We start from the raw sequence: 25,482 nt of genomic DNA on the forward strand, positions 1-25,482 counted from the left end.
ATAAATGTCAGTGCTTAACGCAAAAAATAACTTCTGGGCAATCTGAACTAAACGGTATGTACCAAATGAAAGTTATTTAAATCTAATTGATTTAAACCATAAAAAATTGGACTTAGATTTATAGTGATCATTGTCGACACACTTTTTCAATTTTCAAAATTCCATATCTTGTGAACATCAAAAAAACTTTTAATTGTGGTTTCAAATAGTTCATCATTAATGGTTAGAATTTCTAGAAAAATATCTTAACATTCATATGGGAAGGAACACATTATTTCATCACAGTTTAAAACATTATTTTTTGTAAAAATATTTGTAGATAGATAGATAGATGGGTTTTATTTATCATAAAGGTATTTGATTAACAATAAATTGTAGAAAATCAAAGTTAAAGAATTTAGTCAATCTTTTTCTTTTTTTTTAAAAAAAAAAATGAGTTCATACCTTAGTGTAAGCGATCGTGCTTTTTTATTTATATTTTTAAACTTATTATTTATATTGTTGCATTTTTCTCAATTATTCATTTAACGATCATCTAATTTTATATTTCAATCAATGTCGAAAGAGGCAAATAATCGTTCAGTGCAAAAAAAATCGTGTTTTCTTAGTTACAATGATGTGCATAACAATTCAAAATGTTATGGTAATTATGCAGTCTTCCAAGTTAATTTTTTAAGACAGAAAAGAGAAAACAGGCAAGAGAAGATTACATGTAGTTAATTGTGCAAAGTATTTTTATGGGAACCAAGTAAAATTGCATTATACAGCAAATCAAGGATAGATAAAGTTTCTAAAAATTTTTTTAAAAAAGGAAATACACATTTTCAACTTACTTATTTTAATTGTTTTTTGAATTCTTTCGTGAATTCAATTATTTCTTTAAATGATAAACTTTGAAGTTTGAACAGCATGTATTATATGACTTTAATAGCAAAATCAAATATTAATGTAAGATACGATAAACATTCAGGTTTAACAAAAGTTTGGACGGACTCACATGTATCAACCAAACAAAGACACATATATATAATTTAACTTATTAATTGAATTTTTTTCGGGCAAAAGTTATCAAACCATTTTATTTTTAAATAATTATTTAAATTTTGTAAATTGAAATAATTAAAAACGATAAGAGATAATTAATGTTACCTGATGATTACAGTTAAATTAATATGTATATTATTTCCTTTTCAAACTCATGAGCTTCCAGATGAAAACATATTGCTCTATGTTCCTTTTTAAAAACTATCTTTCATTTAAAATTAAATTACAAATCATATGCTAGTCGTATGAAAATCTCTATCAATTAAGCAGATTACTCACACAAAAATGCAGTGTTAACAATAATTATTTCGATTTTTTTAACATTGGGTATTTAGGATTTTAAAAAATGTATTACATTCCAAAAAAAAACTATCAAATAGTGTGAAAATCTAATTTATCAAAATAACTTCATTTAAATTATTTTAATAATGATTCAAAGTAGCTATAAATAGAGCATAGTACAAAATACACTCTACTTAATAATTTCTTGCTATATTTATTGCAAATATCATATATAGCAGTGTAAAATGATAGCACGAACTCAAAAAAGTAATTTATTTACTTTACAATAAAAAGAACCTTATTTGTATGAACTGCACGAAGATCAGTGCATTTTTCTGCACAAATACAAGTATCACAAGAAATTCATTTCAAGTTAAATATACACAAATACATAAATAATCGGACAAAACGAAAGCCCACTCGATAGTTAAAAGTGCAGAAAAATACATTGTTGCTGAATAAACGAAGTGGAAATCGCAAACATTGTATAATCTTAGTTGTGTTAAAATAAATAAACTCTATTATATTAAAAATAAATGCTGATTGAATAAATGCTGCTTTATTTTTTAACAAATTATTAAAATTCTTTCAAATGAGTGCACTTCCTATACTATTTAAACTTTTAAAATATTAATTTTAATTATTTTTTGGGTGTAGGAACATAAATAATAGGTAGAATTATTAAATAAATGGATACATAAAATTTTAATTTAAAAATTTTTGCCGGAGATCAAAAAAATCTTAGAAATTGGGAATAAATTCAATTAGGGTAAAGAATATAATTTTTGTGGTAATTTCAATCTTCAAGATTTTAAAAGTTCATAACTTTTCACGTGTTAATTCTTTTAGGACAATTTCTTCGGCAAAATATTAAGGAAACAAGGAAATTTACTATAAGCTAATCAAAATTTATCCTAAAATAACAGTTTTCGTGAAAAACTGATTTTATTAGTGAATATAATTTTTGTGGTATGAAATATAATTTTTGTGGTAAAAAAATATAATTTTTGTGGTAATAATAAATTGAGAATTTGTAGCTTAATTCTTCAAGAAGATTGGCTAAATTTATTATCAGGCTTATATTCAACTAATTTAAGTTCAATTTAAGTCTGCAAAGCATGTGGAAAATGATAAATTAATTCACAAAAAAAGTTGAAAAAAATATAACGAATTTTTAAATTTTAAATGAGATAGGGGAGCATCAACCTTAGGGAAAAATCAACCAAAAAATTTCTTAGAAAAAATACCACAAAAATTAGATTTTTTTACCACAAAAATTATATTCAATGTTTACATATTTTAAATGTGTTTTTTTAGTTAAACTAATTAACTTTAACTGTTTAATACTAATTATTGTGAAAATATATGGTTTGTTTTATCATATTAGTCCACTTTCTAGATGAATCAGTGATAATTCCTTAAGAAAATATTTAATTGAAAATTGTAGTAAAAACTTGAATTTTTAGGGTAAATTTTTGGATCGATAAAACTTAGTTATAGTAAGGTAAAAGCTCCATAAAACTAAACATATATCATTTTAATAGCATTCTTTCATAATTTATTTAACTTTCTGGAAGTGAAAAGCAGTGTAAAATAGAATTTCCAAAAAAATGTCAATACCACAAAAATTATATTACCACAAAAATTATATTCTTTACCCTATTAATAATCTAATGAGAAACGTTGGCAAAGCAAGTATAAAATAAAAATGCACACATGCAAGCAAAAGTTTTTTGCCTTCAATTCTTTTTGCTTATTTGTGTGCGGTTAAAATGTATTTTTATTTTAAAATAATTTTAAATTTAAAACAAGAAAAAACAGAGAGTTATCTCGTCGCTGACTCTCGACTACAATGTTGTATATTAAATGTATTTTTTACTCGAATGTGGAAGAAGAAAGTTGATTCAGTTCAATTTAGAACTTTTAGCATCGTGAGTGAAAATTTTTTCGTTTACTCAGTCAGTGTATAATGATCTTTTTTTGAAATCTGCAAGTGATTTTATCAAGTGGATTTTTCAAAGTGCTTAAAACTTTAAACTAAATGCAATACTTGCATAATACTAGAGCAATAAATATTTTTTTAATGTAATATTTGTAAATTAAGTATGACGTTTTGTGATCTATTTAATGAATACTTAATTCAAGATTATTCAGAAGTAAGATAATATATAATATACGTATATAAATTTTATAAATATAAATATATTAAATAAGTTGCTCAGAATTTTTCAATTATTCATTCTAGTTTTAAATTAAAATAAACTTTCATCTTCTGATATTATACTATTTCATCTTCTTGATTTAAGAAAGAAGAATTTTCTGTCTATTTGGCCGTCTACTTTTCACAATTCATCATTGAATCTTATTTATTACAATAATTTTTAAAGTCATCGATGCATTTAGCCTCCGTGTATGTACATTTACACATATTAGTGTACGTTCCACTGCACTTTTTAATCATTTTTTATATATTTCATTCTTCCTACTTTTTTTGCTTACGATTTGTATACAAAACAGCAACAATAGTAGTGATTTACACTGTACTTTAAGAAATATTTGCTAACTAAAAATGCAGATTCATTACTATTATTTAGGAAAATTAAAATATGCAGAACCTCATTTTCAATTATTAATCTCGTAATATTAAACAAAATTGTGTGCCATTGGATCATTTTCCTATAAAATATTATCAATTGAAAAATGTAAATAGCCGCGTAGCTTTTGTTGCTGCAAATAATTTTATGCAATGCGTAGTCTCAATAAGTGAGAAAATTATATACTCGTAGTTATTACTATATGCATTTTTCTACTGCGCTAAAATACGAGCAGGCGCGTAGAGATAATTTCGAAAAGTTTTCACTATTTCAAAATTTTAAACTAATGTTGTGGCCGAGAAATCAAGACAACGATTTTATTAAATTTTAAACATGTCAAAGAAACTTTGCATGATCAAGCTTGCAGGAAATCAAGCTTCGGACCTTATGCAATTCTTTCGATTATCATTACAAAGTATAATCATATTCAAATCAATTATTTTACATTCAGATTTATCAAACTAATTGCTAAAATTATAAATGCTTATGTACTCCGAACAATGGATCATGAATCTCTATAGAGCACTGGAAGTTTAAGAATAAAGAGGGTTTGAGGTAAAATACGAGACTTCAAATACGGATTTAACAGATTTTTTAAATCAAGTTTCTATAAATATCCATATTCTTGATAATCCAGATTGACTAATGTTTTGATACTACTGTACAATTTGATCATAGATAAGTTCCCAAATGAACTTTGGGCAGTTATATGTGTTATATATGTTAAGTAGTCAGCCCTTGGGTTGGTAAGATCCGGAAAATAAAGTCCAAGCTTAAAGACAAAATATAATTTTTTAAATAAAATTTTTATCGGTTTTTGTTCTCGTTGCTTGTCACAAACTTTAGAATCATTTTCAGTTTTTATTAGTAAGAATATTATAATTATTTATTTGAAACAATTGAAATGAGTCTCTTCTCTAAACAGTTTTGGTTTTCAGAAAATTGTTTCCTACTTTTCTATTTTTTTGTATTTCTTAAGGTACATTATATAATTAATCAACAACATATATTTGATTTTCACAAAAAGTTCTGTGACACCTTCATACAAGTGAAAATATTGTAAAATATATTTTTCTAATAGGAAAAATAAGAAAAAAACATCATTTCCTACTGTCAAAATATTGTAGTGAACTACATAAGAGGAATGCAATTTCTCATGATTTAAAATTCATCAAGGTCAGCATACGTCAGTATTAATCTTATAGTGCATTTGGATTGTATAAGGTGATGTAGGAGAAAGAAGATTGCATTTAACATATGATAATAAACTCACACAAATATTAATTTAATATTTTTTTAAATGTATGTCTATAATACTGCTCATATGATATTCAGCGGCATTCAAGTAAGACAGTGACTATAAATTTCTTCATTTAATCTTTCCTTAAAAATATTTGAAGAACGTGTAAACATTATTCTGAAACAATGTCATGCAAAAAGCGCGCGCAACTTTTCGAACGTTATTATATATTCATTAACTTTTTTGGCACTTTAAATTAATTTTAATTATTTATCTAAATTTTGTGACTAATTTGATGGATATGTTTTAATATTTAATGGTATTCTATTCGTTTATATATGGATTGATATTAAAGCTATCAATCATTTTTAATATTTTGTTTAAATAATAAAATAAACAGTTCTTATGCCATAGGTTTTTAAATTGATCATGTTTTAATGCTTAGTGATAGTTGTATTCATTTTGTTTTTGAACAGCTTCACGATATAATTAGATTCACGACACGAGTTAAACTTCATGGCATTTATGCTTTTCTTTTGTTTAGTATTCGTGGTATTGAAAAATAAAGCTCATAGTTCTATAAAATAAGTATCAGTGCAAAAATTTTACTTCTCTTGATTTAACATCAATGAATGAAGCATGTATGAATGAATAAAAGGAAAATAAAAGAAGTTGAGAAGAATGGGAGAGAATATCCATAAAGAGATCATATCAGGAGCTAAATATATAATACTAATAATGTGAATGCATTCTGAAAGGTTCACATTGAACGAGATGAAAATGGAAGCAGTGAGTAAGAATTATTATTAATGTTTTTTTAAGTGATCATGTCTAAGTTTCATATGGCGTGAATTATTGTTTGAAAAGAGATAAATTGCAACAATAAATATCTTTTGCACATTTCTCTTACCACAGCTTGAAATTGGCTTGCCACTTCATTTCTTATGGCTTGTGCTGTTCAAAAGATAGGAAGGAGTTTTTATTATGCATCATTTAATAGAACAGAATTATTGTCGTGATTTTCAAGAGATGAGATTGTTGTGAGATTTATCTTTTATCCTTTGTAAATTTTACTGAAATTCAAATAAATATCAAATTTTTAAGCTCCAAGTGTGTTTTTAAAACTTCGAAAAACTTAAATATATTACTCATGTACTTTGTCTCGCTTTTATTTGTCGTCTGTTTTACATGGACGAAAATCAAAATTAACTTACAAGATTTTTTACGCATTTTTCAAAAATAAAAAATTATTTCCCTATGATAGGCAATCAAAGGTTGACCTTTGAAAGGTTGGTTGAATGGCTGAAATGCGAGATTTCAGCAACCAGACATTATTATTATGGATTTTTAACAGTAGCTCCATTCTATTGAGTTACTGGCTTATTTTAGTTCATTTTTAATTTTAATTTTTCAAAATTGTTAGATTTGAATCGTATTCAATTGTTAAATGACAAAAATTTTGATATTCTTATAATTTATTGAATCTTAATCTAGAATTCAGATTAATATGATTTTGTTAATTTGGTTTTTTGTCTGTTATCAATCCGGTCTAAGCTCCGTCACTTCATAAACATCAAATTTCCCAGGAAAACCAATTTATTTACCAAAGTTGTTTATTTTACTAATTTTATTAATTTACCAAACATGCTTTGAGAATATCAGATCACAATAATTTAAAGTTTTTATATAAATCTCCGTAGAAGCACAAGTAAACCGTTAAATTTAAATCTTCCCACCATGCTTGATGGGGGATTATTCTATTTATCTATAGGTATATAAATAATTATCTTATTTTGTAAAATTTTAACTTTTATAGACGGAAAAGTGAGGTTTTTGGAGTAATTGGATTGTTTTTTGTTAATCATAATCGCTTGTTAAAAATGCGTTTGAGTCTATCAATGATACGAGTACTTCCAACATCTTTTTACAAATATTAAAATTAATGCTTTATAATGTATTGAATATTGTGAGTAATGAATTGTCTACATTTATTATACAACAATCGAAGTGTTAACTTAAAGAAAATTTTTCATACACAGTAAGGTATTTGTAGTCTCAGAAACCTAATTGAAAGAGGAGAGTGCAACATTCTGCAGCTTGAAGCCTAATTGAGATCTTTCGACACTTAATTCGCATTAAGTCGTTACAACTTAATTAATCGATCGATCGATTATTACATTTCATATCTATATTTGAATTTAAAATAAATCTATTAATAAAATTGCATTCAGTTTTTGAAACAACAATAATTTTTAATAAGCTTTACGAGACGTTTGTGTATTTATAAAAATGTCGATTATATGTTTTCATATAACAAAATACTTTATTTAAATAAAAAGTAGTAAAAAATTCATTTTCCGTTTCTCCTTCTACACATTTTTCAATCTCTCTTAAATTAATAGTTTTTAATCGACCGGCTGCCTTGAATCGTTCTTTTTTATTTCACTACTCTCCATAACCGTACATATGCAAATGAGATTATTTTTTTATTATTTTTTATATGACTCTCTTTTCTGCGTTTAAAACTTAAATTTTTTCCCTTGTGCGGCTTGCAATATCGTTAAAGAGAAAATTATTAGGAGGCATTTGAAATAAAGGAGAGAAGAAACTTTGTATGACATGTAGCTTGTGTAGAGATTTAGCCATATTTTATTGTTAATATAATTTAGGTCATTTGTAATTCTGTCATTCCACTATTTTTGCCCGCCCCTTTTCAAAAGTTTTTTGGATTTATTTTTTGTTAGAAATGTAAAACTATATGATATTCGTTTTCATATATCCATAAAAAAAAACATTTGTTCTATTTTTATGAATTTTGAAATTAACAATTCATATAAGAATCTCAATAGAATCTTGAGTAACCGTTACATTAATATCTTCCTACCATTCTTGGTGGGGTTTTATTCTAGTTTCCTAATAATATTTTTTGCCGTTGACTGCAGTAAAAATATAAAATATCAAACAATAATTCACGCGACATTAAAAAAATACGAAAGGAATGAAATAAAAAAATAAAAATGATGGAAATTTTAAAGTTGTAATTGTTTAGCATCTTAAAGTAATTTAGTTTTTATTACCACAAATATCAAGTAAAAAGAATTTAAAACTTGTAATGTTGTGCGCAATTTAGGGATCTTTTACTTATATTTTTTTAACCGAACTCGTAGAGAGTTCGGATTTGTTGAATTAGCTTCATGCTATCGAGTTATTGCCCCTTTAGATATTTAACAATTTTAGAATATCGCCTGTATACTTTAATTGAATTTTAGATTTCAGTGCAAAAGTAAGGAACTTTTTACGGTTTTTTTTTTAAATTTTTACAGCCATTAGAAAGTTTGAATTTCAGAAAACCGTTTTCTGAAATTTTTTTTAATATTTATAAATTTATTGTATGAATTATTTCATAAATTCGAATTAATGATTCTTGTCGATCTTAACTGTATATATTATATCTCTTGCGAGCAGGAGTGACTTAAGTCTTACTGGATTTTGTTTTTTCCGCCGAGTATTGAGCTTAAATCCTGTTATAGGCATGTTTTCACAAGATTTGCAAATTTTATTAAATAATCAATGACTGACCGCTGAGATAGGACTAGGACTTTTGCAATTTTTTCTTTAAAACAAATTAAATAAAAATAAATTCGATTTCTAGCAAGCTAAAGTCCGTTTTTTTTTTTTTATTTTCCATACAAAATCAGAGTCGACTTCGTAGTACTTTGAAAAATGCACAACTTGTAATTATTTATATTTAAATATTTTGGACAATATATAAAAAAATCTGAGATTTCTTTATCTTTATTTACTGTTGTTGTGTTATGAGAAATGATTTTAATGACCTCTGACTCATATTCTAAAATTTTAAAGGGATGTGTGACTTTATATATTATGACTATTAAAGCAATTTGATATATGTTTTATTGCTTCCAGAGTTCTTTTGTCAGCGTATAACTAAGTGATTTTCTCATTTATTTTAAAATGTGACTCCTAATAAATATCAAAAATAACTTTTCTATAAATAAACGATTTTCATTGAATTTTAACATACAATGTATGTAAAATCATATAAAATTATTATTATTTCCTTTATATTTCGCGTAGAAAAGTTAAACAAGAGCAAAGTATTTATTTTTGTCACTTCAATATTAAAAATTTGTGTTTGAAAAATTCCAATCGATTAAAATAAAAATTCATAAGCTTTGAGCACCTGATTTTTTTTTTATAAAAAAGCAAGGAAAAAATTAAAAAAAAAACGCTACAGAATAAACGGTTTTACAATTCTTGATAGGGGCCCATACTCAAATGGCCCCTGAATGGCCCCCTGACTCTGTTTTAGACTTGCGAGAAAAGTTTATATTTTTTTCTTAAAAATCTAGTTAAGACCTTTTTGGAATGTTTTTTTTTTCCCAAATTTTTATTAAGCAAACAAAATTCACTTTTCAGTTAACGAGTTTTCATTGCTAGAATTTTATTTTATACTTAAGATTTCATTAGAATAAAAAAAAACAAGCATCTCATTTGGTACTTTATCCCAAGTTTATGAATTAAAATTATCGATGAATGTTCAATGCAATACACACTTTAAAATCATCTCCATAGAAAATGTGACTTATAATGTCGAAGTAATAAGCTATTCAGACAACCTTGAAATTTTCCGAGCTACTAATGTTTCTATTGCTTTCAAATTAGTATGACAGAAGTTTATCCAATAATTTTCAAAATTAGCCTGAAATAAGTTTTCATTAAATTCTTAAATAATTAAACAAATTATTCTGCTATGTTTAAGAGATATCTAAAGGTAGGTCCTATATTAAAAAAAATTTTATAGAAAAAATAATTTTTTTTAGATATTTTTAAAGCAAATATTCTTCATTAAAGTAAATTTCAACTCAATCGGTTTCTAAGTGTGATTCTTTTTTTTTCATGTACAATCATTCTTTTTCTTTTAATTTTTCTTCATTCTCGTCATCTAATAAAAGCAACAAATGCTGCTGTGTTTTGTTGTTGCAATTTGAATCAAACGCGCAAAAGAAAAAAAAAATATCGTCGTCAATATTGTCGAACACACTTTAGTGAGGTTGAACGTTTTGCCTGACGTGAAGAATGAGGAGAGAAGGAAGAAAAAATGAAGTAAAAAGAAATAAATGCTCATGTATATATAGAAATAATATTAAAAGAGCCGAGGTTGCAACAAAGTTGCCTGTTGTCTCGTTAAAGCTTCGTCATTTATTCAATGCATATGTAAATGTTAATCTGAAATTCCGAACTGTCTGCCACATTAGTATGTGTATAATGTTTATTTTGATTCATTCTCGGTTGTGCAAATTATAAAAAGGAATATATTAAACTGTATAAAAAAATATTGTGAATAATAAATTGCAACAATATAATACTAAATAAAATACCTTGTTGGGAGTGCCATATCAGAATATTAACATCAATTAATCCTTGTCATATTGAATTAACTTCTAAATGCATGTAACTATTTTTCAATGTCATTGTATTCGGCTCATTTTTTGTTATCAATGCAACAAGATTGCATGCCACACAATCACAATTTCTACTGTTACTAAGGACACTTTGTTGTTGCATTCAATTTTCTCTTGTGTTTGAAAAAAAAAAATATTCACAAATATTTTCTCTCATTCTGACAGAAAATCAGAGAGAGAATGAAAATAAAAAGAGAAGTATTTTATTCGTAAAGCATGTGCTCGAAAGCATTCGCAAAAAGAACGAAAGATAAAAAACGTAAGAAATCAACAACAATGTGCATATTCACCGATCATGCGATATGAAAATGTATTTAAAAGTTAGTGATCGCTCAACGTTTTCGTACTCTCATTTTATTTCTCTCTTCCAAATACATTATAATATTGAACAAAATTGAAGAGAAAAATGAGATGAAATACAAAAATATGAGTCGAAGAGCATGTTTTTCTTGTATTTATGGATGGAAAATACATAAGTAAGGTGCTTTCTATAAAAACTACAGTTAAAGTAAAAACTTTGTAGTTTTGCTGCATACATTCTTCGCTTTTATTGTATGTAGACATTCATTTATACAATATACCGAGAGTTGTGTCTTGAATACTATGTGTTTTTACACTTTAAAATTTTGTTGCTACTTTTAGTCGTAGTTAGTATATGAACTGATATTGTAGAGAACACTTCGTAACAAAAACTTCTTTAAATTAAAATTTACGCTGTGTTTCAAGTTATTCAAGAATAATTGGAAATACTTTCGAATAATAATTAAATAAAAATGAATACATTGTATTGTGCTGGCTTTCCATATTATTTTCGGACTGTGTGTAGTGAAAATAAGAAAATATTAAATCTTAAAACATGTAAATCATGTAATTAAATTATTTTGGAGACATACAATCTAATAAATCAAATAAATATTGTTTGCAAAAAAAAAAAACAATGTCCAAAATAAAATCAAATTTTGTGAAAAAGATTTATCTTCACGTGTAGTAAATTAAATGGAGAAGAAAAAAGAATTTAAGTGAAATTCAGAGTCAAAGTAAGAAAAAGATTATGCCTAAATATTTTTGGAATGTGCTTCATATTACTTAAGTATACACATATACGTAAATTAACAAGTGCCATCAACCGGTCTTCATCTTACGCTTTAATTTGGAATACCTAAATAATTTTTGCATTTTAAAAAGTCTTTATATTTAAATTCGTGTTTTATTATGACAAATCATGAAAAAGTATTTTCTAAAGGAAAATATTCCAACAAGTGTCTTTAGATACTGTAGAAATTTGTAACTGTGTAAGAAGCCGGAAAAATGTAAAATTCATATTTTCCTTTTTGTTCTCGCCTTTTTATTTTCATGACTTTTAGAAAAAAAAAAAATAGAAGCAAACCAAGCAGTTATATTTTAAAAAATGTGCCAGAAAAATTATTCACAGTAAATGAAAAACCGATAAGAATTTTTTTTACAAAAATGTGCACTTGATAATATGTACATCAGAATAAAAATGTATTTTCGTGATACAATGTCATACACTTGCATGCAGTGTTGCCATATTTTTTTTAAATATCGCATGGGCTATTCTGCAGGAGTTTTAAAATTATATTTTTCCAACACCTTCTAAAATCTAATGATTAATTTACCGAGACCAATGAAAATTAATAAATTTAATACATTAATGTTAAGGAATATAAATATAACGTGTCTAATATAATATCAAAGTAAAGATTATTTTTATGATTTAAAGATTTGCCCATTTATAAATGCACGAATATAAAGCTTCCTTACATAGCACAAGTATGACAGAAGAAAATAACTTGTTTTACATCCATCGATGTTGCATTTCTCATTCCTTCTCTATATATGTCTCCTTATTTCTTTTCTTCACTTCTTTGTAAATTTCCAGTTCTTTTCCTACTTGTTTTTTTTTTTACTTTAGTGTACATTGTATAATGAAATTTATTTATTTATACTTTATGTTTACTTGAAGATTGAAAAATATGTATATATAACTGATACAAGGCAATAATGCAACAGGCATAAATAATAATCTTGCAGTAGATCAAATTGCAGAAAGAAACGATAGTAAAGCGATTTATAAATAGAATACAACGAAACACTCGATGAAGGAGACACAAACTTTAAACAGATTTTTTACTTGCATTTCACTCCATTCCAATTTCCTTCGTTATTCGTCCATGAAAAAAATGTTTATTGACACTTTTCATCATTCAGTTGGAAAAAGGAGATTTTTTTCTTATTTTCTCGCAATTCTCATTCCTTCGTTAAGTTTATTTTGTAATTCTCCTCATCCTTCAACGGCATCAACACGATGAAATGGTTTGCAATGGTTGTTATGGAGTTTATAATTCAGTTAATCTCCCATCAATTTGCAAATGCAGTAGAAAATACCGGCAAAACAAGCGATTCTGTCTCATCTCTATTTATTGTATATGATACACTATGTGTGTACTTGCTTACGAATAAATATTTACCCTATAATCTCACATCGCACATTTATTCTTGGCTTTCTTCTTTTCTGATTGCAATAATAATCGCATTGATAAGAAGAAAGAGAAAGAGAGTAAAAAATACATTATATAAAGAAAACAAAATATACCGCTAAGCAACAGTATTATTTAAAGATATTTTATATGTATTATTGTCATTGGATTCTACCAATTAGACCTTTTCATTAAAAATTATTTACATGTTCCAATTTTCTACATCTTTATTGCAGAAAAACAAAAATACTTTCAACCCTAACTACTTTATAAAAGATAATAAAAAGAGAAAAATCTCATTTAAACATTTTTTTTGAAAAATTTATTTAGTTTTCTTAGTTTAAAAAAAAAACGAAAATGCTTTTTTAAATTTTCTTTTCTTAACATAATTCTTACATATAATTTTTATTTTTCTCTCTCTCTCTCTTTAATGAAACGCCTTACGTGTGACTTCAGCAAAAAGAATACAGCAAACTCAATCATTAGCAAAAGGTGACATGTGTCTCATGTATATCAACAGAAAATGGTATAAAAATAAATTAAATTTTTTTGACATGAACCCAAGTGAAATCAATTTAAAACTAATGAAGTGATATAAAACTATAATTTATAAATAAAAAAATAACGTCAATTATATCACAATTGGGTTTAAATATGATTTCAATAATATGAATGAAATTTATTCTTCATTCAAGTATTAGTGGAAATTAAAAATGCTTCAAAATAAACTTGTAGATAAATCACCGAGGACATGATAACTGAATAAACAAATGTGCGTAAGTTAGGAAATAAATATAACTGTAACACAAGAAGAGATCACCAAAGGATTAATATAAAAATAATAATAATTAAAAAAAAGAAAATATTTCGTGCAAAAGTGTATAAAAAATATGAAAATAATGCACGCGAATTACGATACAAAAGCATCTGGTAGTGATCAAAGTGAATCAGATATTGAAATGATGGATGGACCCATCATGAATGGCAAATCTCAAAACAATTCTTCTTCTCCACGAACACCACCAAATTGTGCTCGATGCAGAAACCATGGTCACAAGTTAGCACTTCGTGGTCATAAACGATTTTGTGCTTACCGATACTGTAATTGCGAGAAGTGTAAATTAACTGCAGAAAGACAGCGTGTAATGGCATTACAAACAGCTCTAAGACGTGCGCAGGCACAAGACGAATCTCGCGTGTTAGCTCAAGGTGAAGTTCCACCTCCACCCTTACCATCTAATATACATCATTTACTTCCAGCACGAAGTACAGGAAGTGTATCCAGCAGCAATGGCAGTGTTCAATTAAACCAAAGTCCCAACCAAATGCTGAACCAAAGATCAGACAGTGCACTTGGTAGTCAACCTTCTTATGAAAATTGTGATTCATCAACAGCTTCACCAAATTCACAGCAAATGCAACAATTTCCGAGACAACTCCCAACTATCCCTAATTATCCAACACTAATGGAAGAATACCAAGATACTGGTGAGTACAAAATAATAATTTATTTTTTTATTTATATATTTATGTATTTATCGCTTTTACCAATTAAAAAACGTTTCACAAGGGGTAGACTGTTGTGTAAATATATTTTTTCGTGATGAACAACTTATAGTTTTGGAATTTTGATATGAAAATTACAAGGGGGAGTTTTTTTTTATTTGGCAAATCAGTTTTTTCAACCAGGTTTTAATATGAAATTATATAATGAAATACAGTTTTCTTAAACGAAATTAAAACTGACATTTCTACTATTAGATATGTTATTAACTATTATTTTTCATATATATATGTGCACAAAATGATAATTAAAAATGAAAACAAACACCAAATTTGACCACATTATAATTTTATTAATTATCACTATGATAGTTAAATAATTATTACTAGAGCCAGATTCCATTTTTCAGAATCTTCATATATCTTAACAGACAAGGAGCATACTCAACGATATCGCATTATAAGTAACATGCTCTTTGTGTGCATGAATAATTGGCTGAATTAATGTCCACAGAAAATTAGGAAGTTCAGACTCTAAGTACCTTTTCTAAATACAAATTGATATGTATAAACGGAACTTTTTTTTAAATTATTAAAAAAAAAAAAATCAACACTTCAGTTAATGTATGTCCGCCTAGAACATATATTTTAAATTAAACCATTGAGATATCTGTACAATATTGAAGCCATAATATTGGAAATATTTGCTTATATGTTTGTAAATTTTAATTTATTTATTTCTTTCTGGCACATAAGTTGTCGATAGTTATTTCAGTTTTTTTTTTATTAATATTGTCTTGGTTAAAAAATAAAATATGTGCAAGTTAGATATTGAAGCTTCAAAATAATTTTGCATTAAGCATCGAAATTGGATAAATACAGAGAGTAAAAATGCTGATTTATTTACAATATTGCGGCATATTAAAATTTGTAATTTGGTTAAATGTAAATACATTAAAAAGCCATGAAAATCATAAATTATGCTATTCATGCAAGGAAGATTATTCTTTTTTTATTTCTTAGTTTTATAATCTGCTGCTTGATATTGCCCTTCGCAAATTGAACCTATACATACATCTCCATAAGTTTTACAACATTTAATGCTATAAAAGGAAAATTTACAGTTCAAAGATTTCTGTCTCTCGTTTTCTACTTCCACACTATTATTCTGTTAAACGCCAATAATTTTTCTTTCTTCGAATTTTTTTCACTAACTTGCTTTTTGATTCATGTCTCACGGTTCAATTGCATTGTTTCGTGAATTCAGTTTCTCAAATTCTTTTCTTATACATATTGATTTTTCTGCTTGATATTATTTAATTCAATTACAACTTTTTGAAAAATATTATGTATGGTTTCAAAGTGCAGTTGAAGTTTTTTTTCTTTTTCGTCTTCAGTAGAGATTTATAACAAAATATTTTAAATAATGGTACAATGTTGTGTCTGCAAAGTGTCAAATTTCTTTAAATATTTATGCATTCATTCCGAAGCCACCGTTTATTATTTATATAAAATTTTAATTTTTTTTATGTATTCAATGGTTTTTAGTTTCACAAATTTATGTTTGGTGATCAAAGTTACTGGCTTATACACTTTCACCAAATACGAAGTTCAATCAGTGTATTGACAGAGTGATATCTTATTTTTCCATTTTGCAACAAAATTCATGTGTAAAAAATTTAATGAAAATTAGCTTAAAACCTGTTAAACCTTCTAAAAGGAGTTTTTAATTGATAAATTTTAAGTTTAAATTCTTTCTTGTTAGACCCTATAGAAAACCAGGAAATCGACAAAAAAATCTGAAATTTGACACATTTTGCATTTTATTTTGAATGTGACTAAATGTGTAAAATCTAACCAAATTGTTTAATTTGAAATATTTTTTGAGGATTTTTTTAAATTTTAAATTATAGCTTAATGAGAAGTGATTAGTAAACATTATTTTTGCAAGTACATATTATTATTTTATTATTCACATTGTTTTCACGTGTGAATTAATTGAATTTCTTTTGAATTGAATTTTTTATTACTGAAAACAAACTTTAAGGTATAGTTTGAACAAAATTGTTTTATTTTTTACTTACATAATTATTTTGAATTAATTAATTTAAAAATTAAAAAAAAAAAAAAACGCGGGATTCGAATGTGATAATAGAAACACAAATGAATAGAACTATATTATTAAATATTCTACCTTTATGTGATAATATACAAAATACAATGGGTACAGTTTTCCTTCAATTCTACCGAGTACAACAAAATGACAAAATGTAATGAATTTTAAATAATCAGAAATGTGAAAATTGCAATGTGATGCCAATTGATGAGGATTTGTGTTGTATGACTTGGGGGCATTTAACATGCATTTATGTTGTCAAATATTGGATGGCCATCGTACAAAAAGAAAGGAAGGGAGATTGAGTGAACCTGAAAAAAGCAATTGAAATTCAATATGAAAACAGAATTGATTCTTAAATTATTTTTCACTTAACATGCTTTTGTCGATAATTGCTATTTTGTAGCTGCAAGTATATGATGCATCAAATACAATCCTAAGAGATTATGTAAATAATCAAAACCTTGTGATGCTCTCGATAGTAATGATGATTTGATTTCAATTATTTGTGATTTTGAGAGTATTATTTTCATTTTCAATCTATGATTTTGGAGAATTTTTGTTTTTGTTTTTTGGTTTTTATGTTTTTTTTTAGACATTTACGACGTAGTGATTAGGGTTTCTAGAATTCCCGTTTCTGTGAAATTACGAGAATCGGGAACGAGAAATCACAAAAAATTATTTTAAAATTTTAAAATTTCAAGTAAAGAATTGCTTAGTCAAAATGGTTTTAATATTAGTTGGATTTAAGTGCAATTTTACTCTTCAGGTCTGGGTCAAGAAGGTGTACAAAAATTAAATCACCTGAATGTTAACTACAAAGGGAAAAATTTAAAAAAAAATATATATAGAAATATGATAGACTAGTTACAAGTTTTGTTACAATTTTTGGGTAATTTTTTTCTTATACTCTAGAAATATAATACGATCGCCAAACTAGAAAATCACCCATTTGAAAATTATCAATACTAAACTTATTTTATTTTTGACTTGTTTTCTTATTTTATATATCGTTGCCCTTCAGTTTTATTTATTTTCTGAGAAATATAAAAGTATATATGTACATAGCATTGATCCTACATCTATTACTGTGCTGCAAACAATTTTCCATTTCATCGACAATTTAAAATTTCCATGGAGAGAGAAAAAAGAAGGAAATCTCAAGTCATGGAAACAACAGAAACATTCTGGTACTAAGTGATAATATATCACATTTATTTACAATTTCAGTGATGATAAAAAAATTTTGTCACCATGAACTTCAAAGCATTCTCAGTTTCTTAACCTTGAACTTTTCACTCAATTAAAAAATTAATGTCCTTAGTATTAGGAATATATACCTTAATTAGAAAATGTACCTTTAGATTTTTTCCCGTTATTTTCATTACTTTAATTGAGTTTCGTATATTTATAATCAATTGCATAGGGCCGTTCACTTATTACGTAACGCTTTTAAGGGAAGGGATTGCGGTTTTGTTACGCTTCAATCAATGAATGTAATTTTAAGAATACATTTGAAATTTTTAATATTCATTATTTTAAATTTCAATTAATATAACGTTAACTATTCTTTATACATATGAGATTCATACTATTGATATATGTTCATTTTAACATCATGAACTATTTTCCATTACATACATAAAATTATGGCGAAACTTAAATTAAGTAAAATAAAATAACAAGATCATGTTTTGTCAATAAACATCTACTGAGTTTAAAATTACCTGTAGACAGATATAAATGCACATTCAGATAGATCTGATATAAAAATAAATACATTCGTTCTGAAAAATCGATATCAAAATGACATTAAAACCTTTTCCGCAAAAGCGACATGAAACTTAATTAGTAACGTTGGCAACATTGTTGCAATAAATCAAGGTCACTTTCAATATAAGTATAGTACATACAGAGGAATGATGAAAATAGACAGATAAAAACTTTCTGTATATAAAATGCATTTACACGGAATGAATGATAGACATTTCACACGTGTAGTAGCTTTAAGCTCTTCGGAAAATTGAATTTACCGACATGTAAAGAGTGTTCTCTCTTTAAAGTAGCAAAGCATAATTTCTTCGAAATCTATAGCAAGTCAATTGAAGTATTAAAGTTAAATAACCTCAGTGTGCATGTTTTAAACATTATATCAAGCATATACTTACTTGCAACATGAAATTTCCATGTATAGTACAGAAATTAAAACTTATATAAACTTATATGAACGAGAACGCATTTGTTCTCCTTAAAAAAGAAAAAAACTTCCACTAAATATAGGGTTTTCAATACCGGTATAATTTTAAAAACCGAAATATTGGTATTGGAGATTTTTAAATACCGAAGTTATTAGTTTGAATAAATGATTTTACAGTTTTAGTACAATAAATTTCGTGCCAATTTTCAAATTTTTTTCATAAATAAAACTTTGAGAAATCGGTTGTTAAACAACATCGTTGAATATTATTTGAAGAATTTTTTTAACTGATTTTAATTTTCCTTTCGTCAACATTATTTCTTTGGCTGAATTTCAAACACCAGTAACAATTCGAAGTATCGGTATTGAAAATTTGGTTTTGTTTTAATAAATCAATTTTGGGACCTCTCACTTATTACGCAACGTGTAAAATTGCAGCAAAACCTCTATAGACAAATTCTTATGATTGTTTGAGGCGTAAAATAATCTCAAATAAATTTTCTATTTGAATTTGGTATGTTATTTTTAAGGCGAAATGAGCAAATAAATATGAGGACAAAGTGCTAAATTTTGCGACCTTAATAAGATAATAAAAAAAAATACACTTGAAATTTTCTCATATATTGATCTTTTATCGTTTGCCATTTAATACTAAGTTTCAAGGATTTTGATGGCATATAACAGTGTATGTTTTTCAAATATTTTTTAAACTTATTATTCACATCGTAATTATGTGAGAATGTAAAGAATTTTAAATTAGAAGTAACGAAAAAGTTAAGTTTTTTTTTTATAATTTCCTAAAACTTTGAATATTGTTTGAAAATTTAATAAAATTTTTAAAGCTAAGTGATTACATGAACGAATGCCTCCTAATTCTTCAATATATGCCAAGCAAAGTTTAGTTGATCCGCCTAAAATCTTCAAATATATACCATTCGAAGCTTGACCTATCTTCGAGACTTTTTATGATACGATGTGAATATATTCGCATTGAGTTTTTACCCTAATACATTTGGTTAAATTATTTTTTCATGAAAAAAAAAAAAAAAATTAATAATAATTACAAGTTTTATTGTTATTTTTTTTTATCATTTATTTGAAATGTTTTCTGACTACTTGTGTATGAAAACCAAGAAAATCTAATTTCAGCATTTAGGATGAAAGACTGCAATTGATTGATCAAGCCAAAAAATTTAAAAACAAAAAGCATTCTTAAAAAATTTGTTTTGCTTATTTATTTTTGTTAACTTAGAAAAATTGTTATTAAACTCTAAGAAATGTTTTAAATTTTATATTCAAACTATGTATACATGCTTTACTACTTGGTACAAAAACTGTATGGTGGTTTGAAGCTCTAATATTCTTAAAAATTTATTTATGAAGAAGATTAAAAAGTAAAAACCAGCAAAACAAATTAATTGCAAACCTCCAACATTGCAAAACTGCCATGAAAAGTGATTGGCATGTGCTCGGGTTATGTGAAGGTGGATTCGTTTCAAGATTGAGATTAATATTATTTAACTCACTTTCTTATGAAAACCTGTTTTACATTTAATATTTTTACTCAATTCTTCGATTACTTTAAAAACAAAGTTGCATTTTCATATAAACCATCTACAAACCAATGAGTGATAGGCTTAACATTTTAATAATAGCTTTACTTGTTTTCTCACAACTCATTTTTTAAAATAAAATTATCTATAAAAAAGGATTTCAAAATTGAAACTAAAAAATTATTTCACGCAGTCAGGTATTAATTTTTTAATTTAATATATACATAAGCTTAAACTTAAAAAACCAAGCTTCAATGTAATGTTATCAGTAAATTAAGAAAAAATATTTAAAAATTTTGTGTTTAGGCTGTTACAAAATCGTAGTGGATATCAAAATTAGATTATTTTTTTACCTCGTTTTTCTTTTTGCGAAGATTTTTTACAAACAACCAGTTTTTGAATCAGACTTTTTGTTCATGAGTTGTAGTTTGCCATATTTCTACCTGATATTCTTATGGTCCATAATAATCCATTTTTGCTGTTCAGACCTTAAGATCCATAACTGCGCGATAATTTCCGTTTTATGGCTATTGATAGCTTAATGAGTGAGGATCCGCTCTCTTTCGATCTCCCGTTAATAAGATTTAATAAGATTTAAAAAATTTGAATGTTAAATAAAAAAGGAGAGGCAGGAAGAAGCTTTACTTCTACTTGATTATGAAAATAATTTATTTTTAAATTTTAGTTAAAAAAATGTTGATAGCTCTCGTATATGAAACATTTGTAAAATAAATGGATTCGAAGAATTTTTTTCAACTATTTTTAGAAATTTAGAAATACAATCAGTTATGTTTTTCTATTTTTTGGTGGGAAAATATTTATGTATCAGCCAATGGCTGTACGGAACGCCTTTGCATGCAATGTTGATGCAATTAAGTGTTGTAAAACGATGAACTTTGTCTTCTTTACTCCTTTCCAATTTTACATTTCCATTACTAGTATAAGCAATAAAACATGTATAAGATTTTAATTAATATCAGTCATTAGAAACCTATTAAAATTAACTTTTATCTCTTTCACTGATATATTTTTGAATAACTTTTTCATTAACAAATAATTATAAGCAATTAATAAAATATTATGGCTACCAATATTGGTATTTTTAATGTCTTAAAAGGCAATTCATTGTTATTATTTTTCGACCCGACTTTAAAAACACTTTTTATCTTGTAATAAGTTCTATTATTGATATTCTACTGACATTTTAACTAAAATAGTTTCGGGTTTTAGCATATTGAAAAACAATTAAGATTTTTATTTCGTGTCTTTCAATAACTAAAACAATTTACCATTTCCAATTTCCCACAAAAATAAAGTAAAATCTACATAAGAAGAAGATTATTTGTTAGAAAAACCATTTTCCAATAAGAATCTTTGCTGCCTTTATATGGTTATAAATATACTATATAAAGTATAAAAATAAAATTATGAAGACAAATTTTAAAAATAAAAAAATAATAAATTACTTTACTAGTTTAATCAAATCGATGCCACCTTAAGCATGATCATTGATAACCAACAAAGACAAATTTTCTCCGAACAGAATTAAAGCAAAAAATACAACTTAATACTTTATTTTTAAAAACAAAAAGTAATTAATGAGTAAGAAAGCAGATAAAACTAGACAGGTAGAGGAAAAAAGTGCGGAAATTTGGGAAAATGCGTTTAAAGTAATCGATGGTATGGCATTTTGAATTTAATTTAAAAAAATTCTAGCAACTTCTATTGATGATATTTTATTGACAATTTATATAAATATCCATTACTAATTCAACTGTATGTAACAATTGAATTTTGGTCTTTTGATTCTTTCAAGTATAATTGAAATTGCTAGAAAATAATTTACAAATAAATCAATGCTACTCCATCGTTTCCTATACATTTTCCATACAGAGAAGCAAGACTATATAGTGAAAGCAGAACAAATTGTGAGAAAATTCAACTGTGTTTATGAAATGATGCCATTACTCTATGCATTGGTAAAAGCTACAAAAGGAAATGTTGAGTTATCGGAACGACTTCTAATTGAAGGTAAATCAGTGTGTTATGAGTATTTTATTGAGAAAAAAATGATTCTCGATTTAACTGTATCAAATGACGCAAAAGTGCAAAGTTGTAATGATAAAGAAAAAAAAAGTGGTTCAAGTAGCGACTTAAGAGGATCTTGTTCAATTTCACATAGTATTGATTATCTAATAGGAGATGCTCCGAAAGACATAACTCCTCCGTTAGGAGATTCTAATACAGAGACTAGAAAAGAGAGGTCATCAACTTCTCCATCATCATTATCACCAAATCCTAGTTTTGTTGCTTCAAGAATGCATTCTCATTCTCTTCTTAATTCATATTTTCAAAGTGTTAGTGACCAAGGTTTTCATAGTTCAAGATTTTCTCCAGTTTTACCTTTCTCTTTTTTACCATCACGTCATTTCTATGATCCTATTATTCAGCATATGCAGCAAAATTTAATTGAAGAAAATGAAAAAAAAAATTTGAAGAATGGAAAAATTTAATATACATCCGTGTGTACTAACACTTAATATAAGTTTTTATTCTTCTAATATCATTCATAAGACAATATACTTAGCAACAAACTTCAGTTTCTATCGTATTTTGTTCTTATTTCAACATTTGTAAATGTTTCAATTTTGGACACATTATATGCAATTTAAATTTTACGATATTATAAAAGATTGCCTTAAAAAACTAGGTAGATAGGTTATGTGATCCTTTTGAACTTTATATATTTTTTCATATATATTGGTTTGTGATAAATTTTATTATTATGGCATACGTCTGATTTAGAAAATTTCATGAGATGAAAACAACCAAACTTGTTTAAAAATAAATTGAAATCATAGTATAGACATGGAGGTTTACTAAGATTTTTAAGCATTAATTTTTAATTTAATTTCAATGTTAAATATTTGCGGAGCTATCTTTTAGATTCCGTATCATCACAACTTATCTCAACGGGACTCAATTCAAAAAAAAAAAACAAAAAATTAACACTTTCACTTACCGAAACCACAATATTTTGCTTTATAAAATATATTTCATATGCTGTGGTTAATTGGAACTTATTCCAATTTGGTACGTCTTGTTTTATTTTAAAAAAAAAAATAATTTTCAATTTGGATATCTTTAACTTTATAATTGTTCGAAATTAGGTACATTAATGACGATTAATCCTATGTTTTGGATTACTTATTACCTGTTTTGAATAATTTTTACTAGTTAATTTTCAAAATTTTTACTTTCTAATATTTTTCATATATTAAAAATGAATTCAATAGGCCGCCAGGTGATAGACGAGTACGCAAGGAAACATAATATGAACCTCTTTGATGGTATTCCTATGAGACAAGGCTAAATCAAATATTTCATATGTTAATAGTCATGAAATTGTAAAATGCAAATATATGTATTTTGAAAGCATTCATTTTAAAATATTAATTTGAACCATATTAAAAAAGTACAAAATAAGATAAAACTTATTATTTCTACAAAAATATTATTTATGACGTTCCTTTTACTCTTCACAATATAAAACTTATTCAATATTTTAATATCACAAAACTTCCTATTTTGTGAGCTTAATAGAATTACACAGTGCGATTCTTATGATATTAAAATATTTTTGTGTTTCGATTGCCTAATATTTTGAGAAAAACATTATTAGCGTTTTTGCAAATTTCATTAAAATATATTCTTGTTTTAATTTCCTGTTTACTTTAAAGTTGTTTGTACGCCTGAAAATTTAGATCTTTTTCAAAGTTAGTGTACCCTAAATTTATTGATGAGATGAAATAAATGAAAGTTTATTAACTCATTCAAGTTACTAGCTGTGAATTTTAGACATGTTAAAGAATTTAAAAGTTTGCTTGAAACATGTAATGTCTCACAAAAACTAAATACTTCGACATCGAAAAATTAATGTTTTCAAAATACATTATAAACATTTTGACAAATATATGTTTGTAAAATAATTAAGATAAAAAAGACGTAAGCCGTCATAATTGACGTTGTAAGTTGAAAGTTTTCATTCTTCTAAGTCCTATATTTTCCTTTTTGAACTTGTTTAAAAATAAAAAAAAAAACTGTTTTAAAAATGTAATCAGGAAGCGTAAAATGAAATTTTGGAAATATTAAAATTAGTTGCACATTCGAATATAATTCTTCCAAATTTCAATTTCAGATTTATTCAAACGAATCCTTCCTGGTTACAAAAATTGTTACAGTAAAGCGATGTTTTGTGATATAAAAATACAATTCTAAAAGAATCAAATTCCAAGTTTTAATTGAAATTAATTATTTAAATGAAAAATCATACTTCATTTGAAGTTCAGGTACAAAAAAAACTTAAAATCAGCATTGCACTGGTCTACAATGAAAAAAAATGTTAAGTTTGCTAATCTAAAAACAAGCCAATTTTTCGAAGTGTGATGGCGTCACCTAAAAACATAATATTTTGAATGAATATAGTAAATTATTCGTAATTATTTGTATTAGTATAAAAAAGATTTTGCTATGTTTAAATCATATTTTTGATTAGATTATTACGAAACAATTTTTCAAACACTTTTCCATAATAGTGGTAAAAAATTAAAAATTTGTATTGAGAATGTTGCTCAACAAAAAGCTAAAAATTCTGGAAAAATGTGAAAATGAAAAATTGCATTATAAAACATAATCGGCATGTTTCACTAATATGGATTATCTTCGATTTCTGATTATCCACTTTAGTTTTTTGAAAATATCTCAAACAATTTAAGAGTTGCATTATTTTTGTTTTTAGTTAATAATGTCACGGCTGGGTTTGAATTTTTGTTAACTGAAAATTTTACCGCTAGTTTTTTAGTTCAATAAAATCGATTACTACCAAATTTGAAATTTGCTTATAATGACAAAATGAAGTTTAAGTTAACCTTACACCAATAAAAAAAAACATGGAGAAGCAAAAAAAGAA

The 25,482-nt window shown here is 25.9% G+C and overlaps 1 protein-coding gene across 6 annotated transcripts; it reads left to right on the plus strand.

The window, feature by feature from the left end:
• The first annotated feature begins 3,423 nt into the window (after positions 1-3,423).
• dsx (transcription factor doublesex) lies at positions 3,424-24,123 on the plus strand. 6 transcript variants are annotated; one of them, XM_070637685.1, is made up of 5 exons: positions 11,545-11,683; positions 13,601-13,670; positions 13,880-14,632; positions 22,407-22,544; positions 23,810-24,123. In XM_070637685.1, the coding sequence occupies exons 3-5, from the start codon at positions 14,035-14,037 to the stop codon at positions 23,884-23,886; spliced, it is 813 nt and encodes a 270-aa protein (XP_070493786.1). In that variant the 5' UTR covers positions 11,545-11,683; positions 13,601-13,670; positions 13,880-14,034; the 3' UTR covers positions 23,887-24,123. The 6 variants fall into 6 exon arrangements, with proteins under 6 accessions (XP_070493782.1, XP_070493786.1, XP_070493785.1 ...); XM_070637684.1 differs by lacking the exon at positions 23,810-24,123 and having other exon boundaries at positions 13,880-14,353; positions 14,417-14,632; positions 22,407-23,080; XM_070637681.1 differs by lacking the exons at positions 11,545-11,683; positions 23,810-24,123 and adding an exon at positions 3,424-3,482 and having other exon boundaries at positions 22,407-23,077.
• Positions 24,124-25,482: the final 1,359 nt, after the last annotated feature.

Source organism: Chironomus tepperi, unplaced genomic scaffold, assembly GCF_022539635.2.
Source record: "Chironomus tepperi strain 1889 unplaced genomic scaffold, CSIRO-AGI_Ctep_v1 contig_163, whole genome shotgun sequence".
Taxonomy (NCBI): Eukaryota; Metazoa; Arthropoda; class Insecta; order Diptera; family Chironomidae; genus Chironomus; species Chironomus tepperi.

Bases quoted from the DNA above. Each gene is read 5' to 3' on its own strand.
- dsx (XM_070637681.1), top strand. From the start codon at position 14,035: ATGAAAATAATGCACGCGAATTACGATACAAAAGCATCTGGTAGTGAT. The intron at 14,633-22,406 runs GTGAGTACAAAA...TTTTCCATACAG, and splicing joins GGAAGAATACCAAGATACTG to AGAAGCAAGACTATATAGTG.